The following is a 13,508-nucleotide window of genomic DNA, read 5'->3' as shown; positions in this document are numbered from 1 at the left end:
TTTTTCCAGTGCTGTGATGGAATTCAGGGCCTTAAACGTGCTAGGCAAGCACTCTACACTGAGTCACACCCCTAGCTCCAGAAGTTTATCTTGCTGAGACAAATATTTATATTTGACAGCTTTTTGATTTATCGTCCTTATGCACCTTGCAATAAAATATGTATAGCTACTGAAGTTAATATTTTTCTTATAACTATGAGGCTTTAAGTACTCAAAAGTTTTCTTCTGCACTGAAATTTAATTTCCATTATCAGCATATATATGATTACAATGTAAAATGCTATGAATATTGGTAGTTATTCAACATGAAAGATACAAATTTCCTGGAAAAGTTTTGCTTATTTTTCAAATTATTTCTGAATCCGAGGATGCATATGTCTTAGGGTTGGACTGCTCCAACATGGTAGTATACAGCATTCTTTCTCTTTCTAATTTTTATTTTCTGTAGCTAGAAGATTTGTGGGATCTTGTTCATATGAGTAAGTTGATGGAAACTGGGAACAGTTTTGTTCTACTTATGTATGTCATTCTTTGAATGACATGATTTATATGGCAAAGATTACTCAATTTTGATTATATGATCATCATTCTATTTGTGCTTTCATCCATTTTGTTAAAAGCAGAAAATTTGACACCATCTGCTTTGCAAAACAACCAGTTAGTCATGATGGTTCCAAAAGGTGTGGGTATTTCTGTTCACTCTTGTTTGGTACTATGGAGGTTTAAACCCTGGGGCAATGGACTACATTTATGATGAGGTAGAAGTGAACTTTTTAGGAAGTGGAAGAAAGCAATAAAAAAAGGAAGTGTTTTATGGGAACCCCAACAGTCTTGCCTGGGAGACATATTCTGAGGTTCATCAATTTTGGGAAAGAGTACTTGGGGAAGATGAGAATCTAGAAACTTACTTCCTAAAACTGACTGTGCTCATGCATTGCTTAGAAAGTTTTCATGTTCTTCATGTGCTCCAACGTGCATTGCCTTAAGGAATAAATCTCTCCACACTGGAGAAATCCCTGATCTAGCTGAGGTAGTAGGCGAAATGCCTCCCCAGGAATGAGAGGCAGCCCTGTGTCTGAAAGAATGGTGTAGCCATCCCCCAACTTCTCAAAGACCCTAGACATTCCATAAATAGGGATCAATAAACATGGGGGTGGTGTCAGCGGTGCAGATACTCTAGGACTTTAGGGGATCCTGAGACTGCACGGCTTTCTTTCCTCATATGAATTGAATTCAGACTAACATCAGTGTTCTCAAGTTCCTCCATGTTGATGCCAAGTGGTAGGAAAAGCAATAAAGAGAAAGCGGGTATGTGGCTTTCCTCTTGACACACCGATGGTTGAAGGATGGGGAGGTCAAAAACGATTTGGGTTTTTAAAATAAATCTCTGGATACTTTCTCTATGCCAGCCACCATGTCCAGTTCTTTATGTTTATTCTCTTTTTGATGCTTACAACAATCCTATGTGGTAGGAGCTACTATTATCCTCTCACTGATAAGAAAAACACAAGGTTATGAAAGGTGACACAGGTGAAGTCAATGTTCATCCTTGTGCCTAATCTTTCTCTTATGTCCTTCTTTGTTCTGGATCATAGTCACATCATTGCTGCCCAGGTCAATAGTATTTGGGGGCCAAAACCCACAGAACATCCAGAAGGCAGATCCTCAGAGGCCTAATGAGTGGGGTGGGGAGGGCTAGAGAGCCACCGGCAGTTTAGCTCAGAAGTCTATCAATAAGCCAATCAACAAGCTGATTCCAATCTTTCATAGTTGTTAAGAGTCTTGCTCAATATGACCTTTCCTAGAATAAACAAGAACATGAAGAGTCTCTTCAGATTTAGGTTCCTGGCTCTTTTGGGGTAGAAAGAGATCCAAACCAGAGAAATGGGGACAACTATGGGCTTAGCCAGGCTCTCTTGGGCCACCCACTTTACTTCTCTGGACTTTGGTTGCCTCATCTGTGATAGATAGGAGTTGGGCTTGAACAATGTTTTCCAAACTTTTTATAACCCAAAGTGGGAAAGAGAGGGAAAGAAATCTTTAAGCCATGACTCAAAACACACACACACGTACACACACACCTGAAACAAGAGTTTGATTGTTTTTGTTTTCATACTGCTGGGGATTGAACCCAGGGGAATTCTACAACTAAACTACATCCGTACCTTATTATTATTATTATTAAGACAGGGGCTTGCTAAGGTGCTCAGCCAGAAACAAGAGTTTTTAAAACAACACTCAGCCCTGCTCCGTAATAATTTCTGACCTATTTATTTATTTATTTATTGGGTGAGGGGAGAGGAAACACCCATCTGGTTGCTTCTCACTAACTTGATATTTTATCACAATTATAGTTGGAGAACTATGGTTTCTGGACTATAGGAATAACTACAAAGAGTAGCTGACTAACTAAGCTGGGAATGTTCCCTGAAAGAACTGAGTTTGGCAAAGCTTATCTTTGGCATCTTCCCACCTTTTGGGATCTTGTTTTCCTGGCTTATTCTAGCCTCATTTTCTTTCTACAAATCCGACTCCTGTTTATCCTTACTTAGCTGCTTTATATTCAGGTGTCAGAAAATATTTCCAAGCAGGTACTTCCCTCCACCCCCTCTAAAAACAGCTGTCTCCTTAAAACCCTTAAAATAGGTTTCTGTTATTGGCAGCTAACACAACTGGAGAGGTGACTCCATGAATTCTAGCCCTTGAAAGCACTCACCTTTGACTTCCACAGTCAGGTACTTGTAGTCCAAGGCGAGCCCGCAGATGATCAGGCAGAGGTACTGCCCTGCGTCTCTCACTTGCACTTGGGGGATGTGGAACAAGGCCTTCCCCAGGGGCAGCTGCTCCTCCAGCAGAGTGGCTCTCTCGCTGGGTGAGGATGTACCATTCTCCACCCTTTGAAAACTGGCTTTTATTGCTTCAGGTTCCGTACAACCTTTAGTGTCAAAATCACACTCGAGGGTCACATTGCTGCCATGGTCTACTGTGTACAATTTCTTCGGGACTGTCACTGTGAATAAAGCTGAAAGGGAAAGACAGCTCACTGTTGCCTGCCTCTACTTGACGGTTCAGTTCTTCCAGAAAGGGATCTGAGCCCCATTCCACCCCCATTTTCTGGGAGATACCTATTGTCATCCGGGCCTTCTTTTGGGCTCCTCTTTCTCTTTTGCCCATTCCAGCAAAGCAAGGGTGGAATTCTTGGTCCATTGCTCTGAGTTGGTGAACATTCCACCCATGTACCCGATTGCCCTCCTGCTCTTTCCTGGGCACCCCAACATGAGCTTCTGATGGACAGCAGTGGTTGCTTTCCACAGCATCTCCCACCTACTCCTCCAGTACCCTGTGGTCATTCCAGATCGTCCCTCTTGGGAGAACAGAATCTCTCCTTCTCACTCCCTGGCCATCAAAGTCTGAGTCCATGTCCTTAACGGCCTTCACACCCTATTATCTGGGCTCATTTTCTTCAATCTATCTCATTTCTTCAAGAATGATCAATTCATGCCTTTCCCTGCTAAATATTACTTCCCTAGCCAGTGATAGTAATAAAAATTATCACTTGTAGAGTTCTTAAACATTTCTGCTGACACATTATCTCATTTAGACTTCCCAGGAAGTGAGGTAGGCAGTAGTGTTATCCTCTTTTTAGAAAATTAAATTGAGGCACATTAAAGTTAAGCATCTTGCCCAAGATTGCACAGCAAAGATCAGACCAGGGATTTCTTTAAGTCACAAATGCTGTTGAACACCACATCATACAAACCCACTGTGGATGCTATTTTCTATTAATAAAGGGAAGAAAAAAAATGAAACTAATTTTAATGTGTATCTACTATGTGCCAAGCACTGTTAGGCACTTTATGACTGTATCATTTAACCCTGAAAATATGACCATGAAAAACATATTATCATTAAGGTTGAATAGTTAAGGAAACTGGCTCAAAGAAATTGGCTCCTGAAATATTGTTAGTAAGATTAATATTCATAACCAGTCAGGATTTGACTTCAAATCTGTAGTTTCTGCTTAGATAGTATCTCCCAAAATGCAAAGCACATATCAATAGAAGTATATATAATTCTAGATGGGGTAGAATCAAAGCCTAAAGAAAGAATTATTTAGAGAGAAATTTATCCCCTTTCAGAATGCACTTCAATCCCTTAAGTACACTTAATTTATAACCAGACTCTTATACCTTTAATGATTGTTCTTTTTCCTTTTAATAAAACAGGAAGCTTCCAGGCAAATAAGTGTTATCAGGATGGAGTTTAACAACACTATTTTATTTTAATTGCATTTACTTTGTTTCTAGCCTACATTTTATTAGTACAAGCAAGACTGAATTTCCAAGTACAAAGGAGCATCCTGTCTAGCTAAAAAAAAGCTGAATTGATTTAAATAATTCTGTGAAAACCATAGTATAAAGAGTAACCAAACATGGCAAAACTAGTGAAGGCAGTGTTTGCAATCATAAAGCATGAGACACTGCCCCAAATTATTCTGCTTCCATCATTAATGAATAGGGATCATTATGATGGAGTATGGAAAGATCTGGAAGTAGTTTCCTAATCATCACAAATTAGATCAAATTATGTTCGGTAGAGTTTGCTTCATTCATTCATGAATTTATTCAATCAAATTGAAATCAATCAAATCAAATCATTCTCTCAAAAAAATATTGGGGGGCCTTCACCTAAGCATTTGCCATTTCTGTATAAAATGTGGTATGGGAAGAGCACAGCACTTAGTGTGTTCAAATTCTGCCTTTTTCAGGATTAGCAGTCTTTGATCAGGAACTCAACACTTCCATGAATCTCAGTCTCCTTTTTGTAAGATGAGGTTAATATTTACTTCTCAATATCATGGTGAAAACTGGACAAGATATCTCATGTGCAGGGCTCAGGTCTGGTAACTAGTAGGTACTTGGCAAACTTTGATACCATGTTTTAATTCTTGGGATAGTAGCAAACCATATATGGAAAACATGGCCATTCTTTATTAGTCAAAATTCTTTTTACTAACCAGGATAGTTTATTCCTGACAAGAGTTCACAGCACAGTAACTTTTGGGTTTCCTGCTTGAATGATTCACAGTACAATTTTCTTTGGATTCAAGTTTTTCCTCCCATTGAACTGAAAGTCTTGGATGGCAATAACCAAGTTGAGTTTGCTTTGATATCACTCAGTCCTTGACACGTGCTTAGTTCCATATAAGGGTTTAGCAAATAAATGGCAGAAAGAGAGAGAGAGAAAGAAAGGATGAATACCAGAGATGGTATGAACTGGCATTCTCAGTCTCCACACAGCACAACTGATAGTTATCTGCACCAATGGGCTTTATAAAAAAATGACAGATATGTTTATATTTTGTCTACACTCCCTGTTATAACCACAACTTCGACTCTTTCTACAGAGATCTATGGTACAGAGAGGAGGTTCACATGTGACCACTGTTCTTTTGTGCAAGATGGGATCAGGGCCAAGGTTATCAGGTGAGTGTTTTTATATACAACAATGCTAATCACATCTGGGCTTGCTGACCCAGAAGAGAAGACCTTGGGATAATATTTATGAAAAGGGACACTGTGCTTCAGGATTTCCTATATGATTCCACTTTGTAGAATCCCCTGCATACTGTAACCACAAGGCTTCACATAATGGGACCATAGTCTCCTTAATGGGGCCCTATTAAGGGTAGACCCCTTTATGATGGGTACCATCTCTACATCCTCAATTCCCTTATAATTAAGACACTCTGCTTGAAAGAATCATATTTATTTATCAAAGATATATTAACTATCTTCTGTTTGTCAGGTTCAGGAATTTTCTACTACTTTCACTCTTCTCAGTACTTCCTTCTTTTATTTTATATTACATGATAAAGCAAGAAAAATGGAAGGTGATAGGGGTATGCAGGGAAAGTTAGTTGCTGTGTCTTATTAACAAGAAGAATCAGAGATTTGGTTGTCGATTCTATTGACTGCATTTAGCAAATTTATTTATCACACAATGCTTTCTTTACCACACGAACAAGGGAACATCTGTAACTTCCTCTGGAATTCCCCTTAGAATACAGCAGAACTCCCCTCTTTACTGTCTGAGCTCTAGATAAATGTTTGTTTTCTTCTTGTTTTTCTCCTCTGCCTCGTACAGGGTATATGTTAAGGGTTGTAGACATAAAGTATGCTACCTTTCAGATAGGTGATATTTTTTGGCTAGTATTCACAAGAGAAAAGAGTAATGAATGAACATAAGTCATGTCTATGAGTACCTTGGAACAACTGAGGTTAATTTTTATTTGGTATAACTTTGTCTCAAAACTTCCAATTTGCAAAGCTTTGGGCTTGATTGCCTCCTATAAAATGAGGAGATTAGGAAATGCAACACACTTGAAATCCTAAAACATTCTTATTTTTTATAAATTGCATAGGAAATCAAAACACTTTTGCAGGCAATTCTGTGAAGAGGCTTTTCTCAAGCTTGGCTGCACATCAGAATCACTAAACAGAGGCCTCAACCTCAGCTGACCCTGGAATCACTGAGAAGCTGTCTTGGTCTGTTCAGTGTTTCTTTAACAGAATACCTAAGGCCATGTCTTTTATAAAAAAGCTCATGGTTCTGGTGACCTGAGGGTCCAAGCAGCTTGGCACCAGCCTCCTTGCAAGGGCCTCCTGGCCCTATCACAACGTGTAGGAGAAGCAGAAAGGGAACTGGCCGCATGCACAAGAGGCCGAGCACTCATGCACAATGATCAGGGTGGCTTCATTTTATAACAGCCCATTTTCATGACACAGGCTTAGCACATTCATGAGGGTGGAGCCCCCAGGACCTAATTACCTTCTACTAGGTCCTACCTTTTAAAGATTCTACCACCTTAACATTGCCACATGGAGGACCAAACCTGCTGGATGTGAGCTTCTGGGAGTAAACTATATCCAAACCATAGCAGAGGCTTCTAAAAAACACTAATGCCCAGACTCTGCTTTGGCTCCTTTAAAATTAAATTATTTCAGGGGTGAAACAAGCATTAATTTTTTAAGAACAATTTTCCTGGGAGTTTCTAATGTGCAGACAATAGTGAGTAACATTAGACTAATAAAATACATGTACTTGCAAACTCTTTTTACCATCTTTCTAAAGTGTTGTCCTCAGCTTTACCTGGAAACTAGTTAGAAGTGAAGAATCTCAGGATTTCTCCAGATCTAGAGAATCAGGATCTGCATCTAGTGATTTATATGCACATTAATAGTTGAGTAGCAGCATTATAAAACCTGTCTGCATCTGGACTGTTACCAAATTGGAGTAATAATTAACACTTTTTAAACACAATAAGCCAGCTGCTAAGCTAACCCTAATGTCATCATCTCATTTGATCTTGCCAACACTTCTGCAAAGTAGGAATTACTATTTATATTTTAAAGATGAGGAAACTGAGGCTTAAAGCAGTGATACAACTTATTCATTGTCAAAGAATAATGGCCATGTAATTAGAATTCAACATCATTTGTGTGTCCTCAATCACATCATCACTATGTTCCTAATGACTCTATAGATATATTTCCACTGGCAGTGTATGTTATACCCATGAGTGAGATAAATATACTTTTTAGCTTTATGTTAAAGAAAAGATATTGTTTTCTTTTCATGTCCCACACATGAGTTACTAAATTAAGCAAGTTTAACTTCTGAAGTTAACAAATGAGAACATTGGGAAGTTTCCACAACTGCATATTTAGTGGGCAACACAGGTTTTCTCATTCATTTGGGGCTCTTAAATCAATGAAAGGGCAAAGGACTTAGTGAAAGCATGAAAAATTCATATATTCAAGTCTCTTAGTCAGATTAAAGCAGCTAACTTGAATAATGCTGTAGTCTTTTTGAAAATTCTGAGGGAAACTTTGCATTTTATTTGCAACCAGTCATCAATGAGAGTCAGCACCTGTCCCATCTCCAGGAAACACAAAACAAATCATTTGCATTATTTCCCCAAATAGTTTTCTCTCCCAAGATAGCTTCCTCTTTAAGCTAATTATATATTTTTCATTTAACATCAGAAGCTTAATTTATTTTTCAGACTTCCTATATGATGTACTTGAAAGATGAGAGGGGGCTGGAGGGCTGCTTTACACAGCTATATTCTTCAGAAAATTCTGCAGTTTCTGGTTTAGGACAAAATCCTGCTCTGTGTACCTGACTTATGCTATATTCCATGTATTAGCACTGTATGGAGACACAATAATCCTGCTCTCTTAGAAATCCTCTCCCCAACTTGATTCTTCTCTTTTGTATCTCTCAGCAGTCAGTAAAAGTAGTGGAAGATAGGCCAAGTAGAACAACCCAGGATCTGATCTCAGCCCCAGAGTAACCTCCGTTACCCATGATAATGAATACTTCTTGTTTTCATTCTCTGAAGGATGAAAAGAGGGAAACATCAATTGAGAGAAGGATGACTAGGCTTTTTTCCCTTCAAGACATAATAAAATGTAAAAATAAATATTACCCTTTAATCATTTTTCGGTTACAAGATATAATTGGGTTTTGAACAAATGTGTAAGAATAAAAAGATTCAACTATAAAGTTACAATAATCAAAAGAGGGTGCTACTGGCAAAAGGCTAGATACAAATCAGTGGAGCAGAATAGACATTAGAAGTAGACCTACGTGTTGGGGCAACCATTATGGAAAGTGGTATGGAGATCCCTCAGAAAACTTGGAATGGAACCACCATTTGACCCAGTCTCTGACTTCTTGGTTTATACCCAAAGGTCTTAAAATCAGCATATTATAGTGATGCAGCCACATCAATGTTTATAGCAGTTCAATTCATGATAGCTAAACTATGGAACCAACCTACATGCTCTTCAACAGATGAATGGATAAGAAAAATGTGGTATATGTATGTGATGGAATATTACTCAGCCTTAAAGAAGAATGAAATCATAGCATTTGCTGGTAAATGGATGGAGCTGGAGAATATCATGCCAAGCAAAAGAAGCCAATCCCCAAAAAACAAAAGGCAAATGTTTTCTCTGATATGTGGATGCTAATTTACAACGGGGTGAGGCTAGGGAAGAATAAAGTTACTTTAGATAGAGGGGAGTGAAGGGATGGGAGGGAGTCTGGTGGTAGGAAGGACAGTAGAATGAATCAGACATTATTACCCTATGTAAATTTATAACTGTACGACTGGTATGATTCTACATCATGTACAATGAGAAAAATGAGAAATTATACTCCATTATATATGATGTATCAAAGTGCATTCTACTGTCATGTATAACTAATCAGAACAAATTAAAAAAAGAATAGATCCTCACAAATATGACCAAATGATTTTTGACAAAGATTCAATAGCACTTCTATGGAGAAAGGATAGACTTTTCAACAAAGACTGGAGCTACTGGATATCTATATGGAAAAAATAAACAAGTCTCAACTTATACCTCACACCCTATACAAACACTAACTCAAAATAGATTATAAACTTGAATGTAAAATATATAAACATAAAATGTTTAGAAGAAAATCTTTTAGATTTTAGTCCAGTGGCTAGCCAGAGTACTTAGATACGTCACCAAAAGCATGAAACATAAAACATTCATAAATTCAAGTCCATTACAATTAAAATGTTTGCAAAGACCCTGTAAAAGAATGAAAAGAAAACCCACAGGCTGTGAGAAAGTATTTACCAAGTACATATCTGATAAAGGATGTAGATCTGTAATATAGAAAACTCTCAAAACTTTTCCTGAAAATAAACAAACCAGATAAAATTTTTTCAGTGATTTGAACACACAATTTACCCAAGAAAATACATGGATTGCCAATAAGCACATGAAATTGTGCCTTACATTATTGGTTATTAGAAAAATGCAAATTAAAACAATAATGAGATATTTTTACACATCTATTAGAATGATGTAAAATAAGAAAACAATGTAAGTGAGAATGAGGAGAAATGAAAACTCTCGTGTAATGCTGCTGGGAATCTAAAAATCAAACCTATGGAAAGGTTTAATAATTTTCTATAAATTAAATTATACTTCTCATATGACCTAACAATCCCACTCCTAGTTGTTTATCCAACTGATTTGAAAATGTATGTTCACATAGAAATGTAGATGCAAGCATTTATAGCAACTTTATTTAAAATAACCCCAAATGGGAAACAACCCAAATGTCCCTCAATTAGGAATGGATTAACAAAATATGGTACCTGTATACAACAGACTACTACATACTTACAAAAAGAAATGAACTATTGATACATACATACAATGATATGAATAAATCTCAATTGCATTTTGCTAAGTGAAAGAAGACAGATACCAAAGCTAATATACAATACACACTGTACACATGTATGGAAATATCACAGCAAATTCCATAAATTTGTATAATTAATCTGTATTAATAATAAAAGATAATTATTTAAAAGCATATCAAATGAATGATCTCATTTATATGACATTCTAGAAAGATTCATATTTTGAGGACAAAGAATAGGTCAATGGTTTCTGGATTTAAGAATTGGGAGAGGAAAATATCAAATATCAGAGCATCAATGTATTGTGATTGGGGACTTTAACACCCCACTTTCAGCAATGGACAGATCCTCTAGACAGAAAATAATAATAAAAAAAAATAATAGAGTTAAACTTCACCCTAGACCAAATGGATCTAACAAACATCTACAGAATTGTTAGCTAAGTGCAGTGGTGCTTACCTGGAACTCCAGCAATTTAGGAGGCTGAGGCAGGAGAATCACAAGTTCAAGGCCAGCCTCAGTAACTGAAGCCTTAAGCAACTTAATTGGATCCTATCTCAAAAAATGAAAAGGGCTGGGGATGTAGCTCAGTGGTAAAGAGCCCCTAGGTTCAAACCCCAGTTCAAAAGAAAAACAACAAACAATTAAATAAACAAACAAAAAATGGAAACTACGGGCTGGGGATGTGGCTCAAGCGGTAACGCGCTCCCCTGGCATGCGTGGGGTGCTGGGTTCGATCCTCAGCACCACATAAAAATAAAATAAAGATGTTGTGTCCACCAAAAACTGAAAAATAAATATTAAAAAATTCTCTCTCTCTCTTTCTCTCTCTTCTCTCTAAAAAAAATGGAAACTACAAATCAAAATCGTTGATGAATATAGATACTAAAACCCTCAACAAAATACAGGCAAATCAAATTCAAGAGGAAATTAAAAATATTATTCACTGTGATCAAGTGGGATACATCCCAGGGATGCAAAAATAGTACAATATATGCAAATCAATAAACATGAACACAATTTCAATGGAATAAAGGACAGATGGACTTCCAAAATGATAGAGAAGATACATTCAATAAAATCTAACATCCCTTCTTGTAAAAACTCTGAACAAATTGGGCATACATATAAAGAACATGCCTCAACATAATAAAGGACATTTATAATAAGTCAACAGCTAATTATATCGAAAAGGAGATAAGCTAAAATCTTTCTAAGATCTGGAATAAGACAAAGATGATCACTTCCACCACTTTTATTCAACATAGTGCCAGAAGTTCTAGGCAGAACAATAAGGCAGGAGTAAGAAATAAGGGGCATCCAAATTGGAAAAGAAGAAGTCAAATCTTCACTGTTTGTGTATAGAAATACCTAGAACTCCACTACAAAATGATTAGAAGCAAGAAATGGATTCAGAAAAGTTACAGGATACAAAACCAAAATACAAAAATTAGTAACATATGACAATAGTGAAATATCTGAGGTAGAAATCAAGAATGCAATCCCATTTACAATAGCTGCAAAAAAAATCCCTAGGAATAAATTTAACTAAAGAGGTAAAATATTTCTTCAATGAAAATTATAAGCATTGATTAAAAAAATTGAAGATATACAAAAAGGGGGAAAGACATCCCATGTTAATGGAAGATTTGATGTTGTTAATAGTCTATACTATCCAAAGCAATTTAGAGACTTGATGTATTTCCTATCAAAATACCAATGGCATTCTTTTTTAAAATTAATTAATTAATTTCTTCTATTTTGTTATACATGCCAGCAGAATGAATTTTAATTCATTGTACACAAATGGAGCACAACTTTTCATTTCTCTGGTTGTACACAAAGTAGACTCACACCATTCATGTCTTCATAAATGTACCTAGGGTAATTATGTCCATCTCATTCCACCATCTTTCCTATCCTCACACCTCCTCCCTCCCCTTTGCCCTATCCAAAGTTTCTCTATTCCTCCCATGCTGTCCCCAATCCCTAATAGGATCAGTGTCCAATTATCAGAGAAAACACTGGACTTTGGTTTTTGGGAATTGACTTATTTCACTTAGCATTATATTCTCCAACTCCATCCATTTATCTGTAAATGCCATGATTTATTCTCTTTTAATGCTGAGTAATATTCCATTGTGTACATATACCACAGTTTCTTTATCCATTTATCTATTGAAGGGCATCTAGGTGGGTTCCACAATTTAGCTATTGTGAATTGTGCTGCTATAAACATTGATGTGGCTGCATCACTGTAGTATGCTGTTTTTAAGTTCTTTGGGTATAAACTGAGGAGTGGGATAGCTGGGTCAATGGTGGTTCCATTCCAAATGTTCTAAGGAATCTCCATACTGCTTTCCAGATTGGCTGCACTAATTTGCAGTCCCCAGCAATGTAAGAGTGTGCCTTTTTCCCCCACATCCTCGTCAACACTTATTGTTGTTTATATTCCTAGTAACTGCCATTCTAACTGGAGTGAGATGAAATCTTAGAGTAGTTTTGATTTGCATTTCTCTAATTGCTAGAGATGTTGAGCATTTTTTACATATTTGTTGATCAATTGTATATCTTCTTCTGAGAAGTGTTTGTTCAGTTCCTGAGCCCATTTTTTAATTGGGTTATTTGATTTTTTGGTGTTAAGTCCTTGAAATTTAACACTTTTGGTCCTTGAAACTCTAGCCAGAGCAAATAGACAGACAAAACTAATTAAAGGGATACAAATAGGAAAAGAAGAACTCAAACTATCACTATTTGCTAATGACATGATTCTATACTTAGAGGATCTGAAAAATTCCACCAGAAAACATCTAGAATTAATAAATGAATTCAGCAAAGTAGCAGGAAATATGAAATCAACAGCCATAAATCAAATACATTTCTGTACATCAGTGACAAATCCTCTGAAAGAGAAATTAGAAAAACTACCTCATTCACAATAGCCTCAAAAATATATATATTTGGGGATAAACTTGATGAAAGAGGTGAAAGACCATCTCTAATGAAAACTACAGAATACTAAACAAAGAAATTAAAGAAGACCTTAGAAGATGGAAAGATTTCCTCTGTTCTTGGATAGGTAGAATTAATATTGTCAAAATGACCATACTCCCAAAAGCACTATACAGATGTAATGCAATTTAAATCAAAATCCCAATGACATTTCTAGAAATAGAAAAAGCAATCATGAAATTCTTTTGAAAAAATAAGAAACTCATAATAGCCAAAGCAATCCTTAGCAAGAAGA

At 36.6% G+C, this 13,508-nt stretch overlaps 1 protein-coding gene and 1 long non-coding RNA gene across 2 annotated transcripts in view; one reads left to right on the top strand and one right to left on the bottom strand.

Annotated features, from left to right (window-relative positions):
• Positions 1-13,508, bottom strand: part of Pdcd1lg2 (programmed cell death 1 ligand 2) — a 68,141-nt gene that overhangs the window by 32,653 nt on the left and 21,980 nt on the right. Inside the window, exon 3 of the mRNA XM_027943076.2 lies at positions 2,717-3,022. Coding sequence (XP_027798877.1) covers positions 2,717-3,022 — 306 coding nt within the window. The remainder of the gene's footprint in view (positions 1-2,716; positions 3,023-13,508) is intronic.
• Positions 1-13,508, top strand: part of LOC139701511 (uncharacterized) — a 111,622-nt gene that overhangs the window by 87,647 nt on the left and 10,467 nt on the right. The window contains exon 2 of the long non-coding RNA XR_011704040.1: positions 5,408-5,486. This is a non-coding gene — a long non-coding RNA (uncharacterized lncRNA). The remainder of the gene's footprint in view (positions 1-5,407; positions 5,487-13,508) is intronic.

Source organism: Marmota flaviventris, chromosome 13, assembly GCF_047511675.1.
Source record: "Marmota flaviventris isolate mMarFla1 chromosome 13, mMarFla1.hap1, whole genome shotgun sequence".
NCBI classification, from domain to species: domain Eukaryota; kingdom Metazoa; phylum Chordata; class Mammalia; order Rodentia; family Sciuridae; genus Marmota; species Marmota flaviventris.
Note: the sequence above shows the minus strand (reverse complement) of the source record. Positions and strands in the feature narration are given on the sequence as shown.